Below are 6,580 nucleotides of genomic sequence, written 5' to 3' on the forward strand. Positions count from 1 at the left end.
CCACGGTCGACATGGGTAGCCAGGAGCACGCACTCACCCTCTTCTGGCTGGGGCTGCCACTCCTTCCCCGGAAGCCTCGCAGCTCCATGAGGGATCAGACCCTCATTGGCCATGTCGAGGAGATCTTTCTCCGTGATGGTCGACTGGATCCAATCTCCTTGGACCCAGCCCTTCGGGAGGCGGGATCTGGACGAAGACCCTCCGCGGCTGGTGGATCTCCCCTTCGCCTTCTCCGTCGCCGACGCCTTCTTCGCACGTTCCAGCGCCGCCGTCTTCTCCTTGGCCATGGTTGCCGGTGAGACGCGCGAGGAGAAGTTGTGCGGAGGCGAGAGCGAGCGCGCTGGACGGAGACGAAGGGAGCAGAGAAAGAGAATGCTGAGGCACTGTACAAAAAACCCTCGCCGGGCGTATTTATAAGGTCCCTTCCGAGTGGATGACAGGTGGGCCCGGTCGATCTAATCATATCCAGGAACAGTTATGCAGGCGGGATACGTGGCGAAGAAAGCGGCGCGGGGATCGAGGCGTCTATGTCCCGTCCCATCCGAACGCCACGGTCCGCTCCGCTTCGCGCGCTTCCCCAAATTTCGCATCCCGCGGAATCCGCGAACGGCAGATCGGTCTGTCAGACGCGGGATTTCCTGCGATCCGTCGCTCGGAAATCGTCAAAGCCCGAAAGATCACTCGACGAAAGAAGAGAATGGATCGAGTCGACTGAAGACAAGTTGCTCACTACCAACGAAGAGATTCTTTGGTCCAGAACAACGCACGACCAGTGTGCAAAAGTTAATCGGAAACAACATCAACTCCTTCCTCACTCGAAGCCTCAATCCATTCGGGGGCTAATGATGGGGTCATGTACCTAGGGTAGGGTCACTGACCTGATCTAAGTACCCTGCCCAAAGACACCCTTAGAAGAGGTCACCTTCCAGTCGACCAACGAGGGACTCACTCGACTGACTTGAAGGACTCGACCACGAAGACTCACTCGACCACCAGAAGGTCAAGAGGCACTCTGCACTGCAACGGCCTGTAATTAAGTAGACTTTATGATAGTAAAGACACTTTATGTGGGGCGTTACCAGTAACGCCCCAGACTTAACTCACCTTAAACCCTCTCCTACGTGGGCTGGCTGGGGTCCTGGCGCACTCTATATAAGCCACCCCCTCCACAGGTAGAGGGGTTCGGCACCCTGTAACTCATATACATATAATCCACTCGACCGCCTCTGGGCTCCGAGACGTAGGGCTTTTACTTCCTCCGAGAAGGGCCTGAACTCGTACATCCCCTGTGTTTACAACCTCTCCATAGCTAGGACCTTGCCTCTCCATACCTACCCCCCACTCTACTGTCAGGCTTAGAACCACGACAGTATCCAAAATGACAATCATGAAGATCAACATAGAATTTGTCAAAGGATATATTTGAATGGTTTTGTGCTTCCTTGTCTTCAACCACCATTGTGTAGAGACTTGGTGATGTAGAGATTGCTCAAGATATGAGTGAGTTGCAATCTCATGGAATTAGATTCATCCAAGTACCTACAAGGGTTAGATAGCATGCAAGATGCAAATATATCCAAGACATAAGATTTTCATCATAAGAGAAATATCAAGGATTAGTCATAAGCTCATGTCTTGCATGTATCCAATGGAGTTCCTACTCACTACACCAAGAACCCCCCTTTAGCAACGCATCGGTGTGTTGTCGTATGTCCATATTTGCGTTGCTAAGGTCTACACCAACGGATTTATATGCGTTGTCGTTGGTGGCGTTGCAAAGGTCTACAACAACATATATAAATGCGTTGGTAACCAGCATGAATATGTGTTGTAAGGCAGCAACATATAGAGCTAGAGCCTAACAACACTTCGTATGCGTTGGTGGCTGCCCAAAAAAAGATCCTTATAATTCCTAGAAGCATTGTCGCATAGCTTGGACAATTAATGTATTTTGTACATCAAAATTCTAAATTATTATGTCAATGTTGATAGTGCATAAGAGACACAAACATAATAATTAGAAAGGTCACATATATTAAATCAACTTGGTTGCTTTACAAAGAACGTGATACAAAGATTACAGTATGTGAAACTATCTAGTAGTAGTCTGATTCTCAACCTTGCAATCAACATGTCAGCCATCTAAAACATAACGTTTGAAACATTGACCTGAATGACATTCTAATAACCTAATCTAAAACTATCTAGTAGTAGCCACCTTCTCGATCTTGCAGTCAACTTCTGAGCCATGGATCATCAATATATCTTGGCAATCTACAACAAAGAAATGAGAAAAATAAGGTGGCATCAAAAAAAATCAAGTTAATAGGGCAGTAAAATTCAAACAAAGAGCAACATACGAAGCTTCAAGGCCATATAATAGTTCATCTTGCTATATGGCCTATAGTTTTGTTTTAGTGGCCGTATCAACCAAGAATCAATTACCAAGTTCAACGCCCTTAATTTTTGTCTTATATTCTAGGTCGGTACATTGGAGTGTAGCAAGAGCAACATTCTTGTTTAGATTTCCCAAGCAAAGCAAGAACTACAATGAGCATTCATATTGCAAAAAGAATGATCAATAATAAATTGTTGCTCAACCATGTTGAATTCCAAACAGTAGAGAAATCAGCATACCTTATCTTAGATGGATGTTAGTTTGATGCTCACATTTCCATATCAAAGAGAAAGTTTCACTTCAGATACAATATGTTGCTTCACTAAACACGTTAGTTGAAGTTTTACTTCTCTGAACAACCAAGTCAAAGCAAGGACCGGAACAGAATAATCATTCCATCATCCAACACACATCATCACCTGTGAAGGGCTTTGATATATCATAATTTGAACACCTTTTTACAGTCCCAGCCATAGAACTCAACTCTGTAGACAGAGAAAAGAGAGCCTTATGAACAGACCATTCATATGTGAATTGAGTTAATAAACACCATACAAAGAATATAATGAAGATACAGTGAGGTAAATGCCCAAAAAATGTGTGCGCCGACAAATAGAGCATGCTTCATTGCAAACACAGATCTAAAAGTGCATATATAAATGCAGAGATTCAAAAATTTCCAGAAATACTTGAAGTTGATAGAAAATAATTCGCACAAAGCTAAATCAGGTGGCTGTATTAAATGTTAACAAATGTGTTTTCTAGTGATTTTGATTTATATATATGATTGACAACAATAGTAATCTGAGTGAATACAAAATCTTTTTCAACATGATTTTCTGAATTACACTGCAGATGATGTCACTTAAATCACCTACAGCTTTACAAGCCAACATTATTCATGCGGTCGTACCTCCTATAGAAGTAGCCTGCTATATATGCCCTGAACTTTCTCCCAAAGCTGAATATGTAAAAAAAATTGTCCTGTAAAGAATAATGGATTCATTTCATAAGCACTTGCAAACACATTTAAGTAGATTGAACAAAAACATAATAACACTTCCAAGCACATTTAAGTAGATCGAACAAAAACACTGACGAGCAATCTTTAAAAGTTCTAACAACAATCTTAATTTGTAATGATATAACTTAAGTTTAAGGTTGCCTCGCATGAGTTCTGACGCCAGGTTCAAAGACTCCAAGGATCAATGCGTCGTGGAAGACGGCACGCAACAAACACACTGTTGTAAAGACGAATACTGCGGTGCTGCACCAAGTGCTCAAGCGTTAGGCTGCTAGCAGCAGCTGCTACTATGCTCTAGGATGATGGTGACAATCAAATCTGAACCGAAGTTACTATATCCAGCCAGTGAAAGTGCAGAATATGCACATACACAGGTCACGATCTGATCGATTCATAGATCAAAATAAGCCAGCCACGATCGTACATGGGCTATTGCCTGCTGACTTTGCGATTCTCTAATTTCGTGCTAGTTCATTAACATATTGACTAATGAGTAATTAGCTGCGGCCAGCCGGCTGTTAGCGTGTACATACACAACGGTGGATCAAGAATACTATATAATACTTAAAGGAAATTGCTAGATGATTGGTAATTTTTTCTACAAGGCAGACACCTTAATCTTTACTGAAAGTCGGTCATCAGTAGAACATATAAAAACGGAAATGTCCAAACAGCGTACTTATTTTCCAGTCACAGACCTTCAGGTATAAGATGAAATCCACCATATTACTAAGCAAAAGTAGAATCTCTATTCCAAAGGATTGGAATATACAGGTTCCATCAACCAGCCACAAATCAGAAAGTAGTACTGCATACCTACAAAAAATCCAGAATTGGAAGTCTCCATATTAATAGCCATCATGAGTGTCTGCCTGTCTCGCAAATACCAACAACCTGGACCGATCGAATGAACCGGCAGGAAGCAAAGAGAGGGGAGAAAAATACAAAATACCATGGGCATTGAGGTTGGAGTCCTTGGCGAGGATGTGGTACAGGCGGAATCAGTGGACAAAGCAAGAACAAGTGGACGGCGGCTACGAGGATGGAGTTGAACGAGCTGGATGTGGTCTTGCCTCCGATGAAGACTCTCCTGCTCCAGAAGGTTCCGCAACATCTGGTCCGGCAAGTCGCCGCCTCGCCGGCTTGCATCGCCGCGGCGGTCGACATCGTCACGCTCCTTCGATGCCGCGGAGGGCGTATCCTAGATTGGTCTGGGTGGGAAGGGAGGTGCTGGAGAGATGGGGAAGTCCTCGACATCGGGATCACGGGGCGCAGTTGAGGCGGCCGAGTGTGGAGGACGAAGATGAACTGGATGAATCCGGATCAGGGATCACACGATAGAACGAAGGTAGGCAGCAACGACGTGTGGGGTGTGCCTACCTATCGGGGGGAAGTGGGTTGTTTCCTTTATTTTTTCATTTTGGAAAAATGATATTTCCTTAATTGTCGTAGGGAGTGGTTAATAGTCGTTGGAAGTGGGAGCTGCAATAACAGCAACACATAGCTATTTCGTTGGAAGGGATGCGTAGCTATAGAGGGGTTCGTGGTGTAGTGAATCCAAGTTTGAAGCATCAATGATGTTCAATTCTCCTCTAAACCTGCAAAACACTCTCTCATCAAGTGGTTTAGTGAATATATCCGCTAATTGCTTTTCAGTGCGAACATGCTTAAGATTAATGTCACCCTTAGCAACATGATCTTGAATGAAATAATGACGAAGTTCAATATACTTAGTTCGAGAGTGTCGCATGGGATTGTGAGCAATCTTGATAGCACTTTCATTGTCACAAAGTAATGGAACATGTTTCACATATATCCCATAATCTTTAAGAGTTTGGGTCATCCAAAGTAATTGAGCACAACATGAACCAGCGGCAATGTATTCCGCTTCGGTGGTGGATAAGGATACCGAGTTTTGTTTCTTGGAAGACCAAGACACAAGAGATCTACCAAGAAATTGACAAGTACCCAAAGTGGATTTTCTATCAACCTTGTCACCGGCATAGTCCGAGTCAGAGTAGCCAACAAGATCGAAAGAGGCCCTCTTTGGACACCAAATGCCAAAATTTGGTGTATGGATTAAGTATCTCACTATCCTTTTCACGACCTTAAGATGACATTCTTTAGGAGCAGCTTGATATCATGCACACATGCACACACTTAGCATGATATCGGGACGTGAAGCACATAGATATAACAATGAACCAATCATAGAGCGATAAACCTTTTGATCAACCGGTTCACCATCTTTGGTCAAATCAAGATGTCCACTAGTAGGCATGGGTGTAGTCATACCTTTGCATTCTTGCATATTGAACTTCTTGAATAAGTCCTTGGTGTACTTCGTTTGAGAGACAAAGGTACCTTCCTTAGTTTGCTTGATTTGCAAACCAAGAAAGAATTTGAGTTCACTCATCATAGACATCTCAAACTTCTCCGACATTAGCTTTCCAAACTTTTCACTAAAATGAGGGTTAGTAGAACCAAATATAATATCATCAACATAGATTTGGCACACAAATAGTTCTCCATTGACCCTCTTAGTAAAAAGAGTAGAATCTAGTTTTCCAATTTCAAAGCCTTTTTCAATAAGGAACTTGGTCAAGCATTTATACCACTCTCTAGGAGCTTGTTTAAGACCATAAAGAGCTTTGTGAAGTTTGTAAACATGATCAGGTTTCTTAGGATTAACAAAGCCGGGAGGTTGTTTAACATAAACTTCCTCCTCTATTTCACCATTTAGAAAAGCACTTTTAATGTCCATTTGGTACAAGGTGATATCATGGTGATTAGCATAGGCAAGTAAGATGCGAATGGACTCAAGTCTAGCAACAGGAGCATAAGTCTCACCATATTCCATACCTTCGACTTGTGTGTAGCCTTGGGCGACGAGACGTGCTTTGTTGCGAACTACTTGTCCATCTTCATCTTGCTTGTTGCGAAACACCCATTTGGTACCGATGATGTTGTGGTTGTTGTCGGGCTTCTCAACCAATGTCCAAACTTGATTTCTCTCAAAGTTGTGTAGCTCTTCATGCATGGCATTTATCCAATTCGGATCTTCCAATACTTTTTCAACCTTCATAGGTTCAATGCTAGAGATGAATGAATAGTGTTCACAAAAGTTAGCTAAACGAGTTTTAGAGCGAGTGATTCTC

General features: G+C 43.1%; 1 protein-coding gene across 1 annotated transcript; it reads right to left on the reverse strand.

The window, feature by feature from the left end:
• Positions 1-2,014: 2,014 nt before the first annotated feature.
• Positions 2,015-4,764, reverse strand: LOC123065504 (uncharacterized). Its single transcript, XM_044488767.1, has 5 exons — positions 4,375-4,764; positions 4,121-4,238; positions 3,312-3,382; positions 2,638-2,883; positions 2,015-2,274 (listed from the first exon to the last, which is right to left on the reverse strand). Exons 1-4 carry the CDS (start codon positions 4,677-4,679, stop codon positions 2,838-2,840), a joined length of 540 nt encoding a protein of 179 aa, XP_044344702.1. The 5' UTR covers positions 4,680-4,764; the 3' UTR covers positions 2,015-2,274; positions 2,638-2,837.
• Between the last annotated feature and the right edge of the window lie 1,816 nt (positions 4,765-6,580).

The sequence above is a fragment of the Triticum aestivum genome, chromosome 3B (assembly GCF_018294505.1).
Source record: "Triticum aestivum cultivar Chinese Spring chromosome 3B, IWGSC CS RefSeq v2.1, whole genome shotgun sequence".
Lineage (NCBI taxonomy): Eukaryota > Viridiplantae > Streptophyta > Magnoliopsida > Poales > Poaceae > Triticum > Triticum aestivum.

Coding starts and splice junctions, on each gene's coding strand:
- LOC123065504 (XM_044488767.1), bottom strand. CDS start 4,679: ATGTCGAGGACTTCCCCATCTCTCCAGCACCTCCCTTCCCACCCAGAC. Junction 3,383..4,120: donor ATTTCATCTTATACCTGAAG/GTCTGTGACTGG, acceptor TATTCTTTACAG/GACAATTTTTTTTACATATT. Junction 2,884..3,311: donor GCAGGCTACTTCTATAGGAG/GTACGACCGCAT, acceptor CTCTGTCTACAG/AGTTGAGTTCTATGGCTGGG.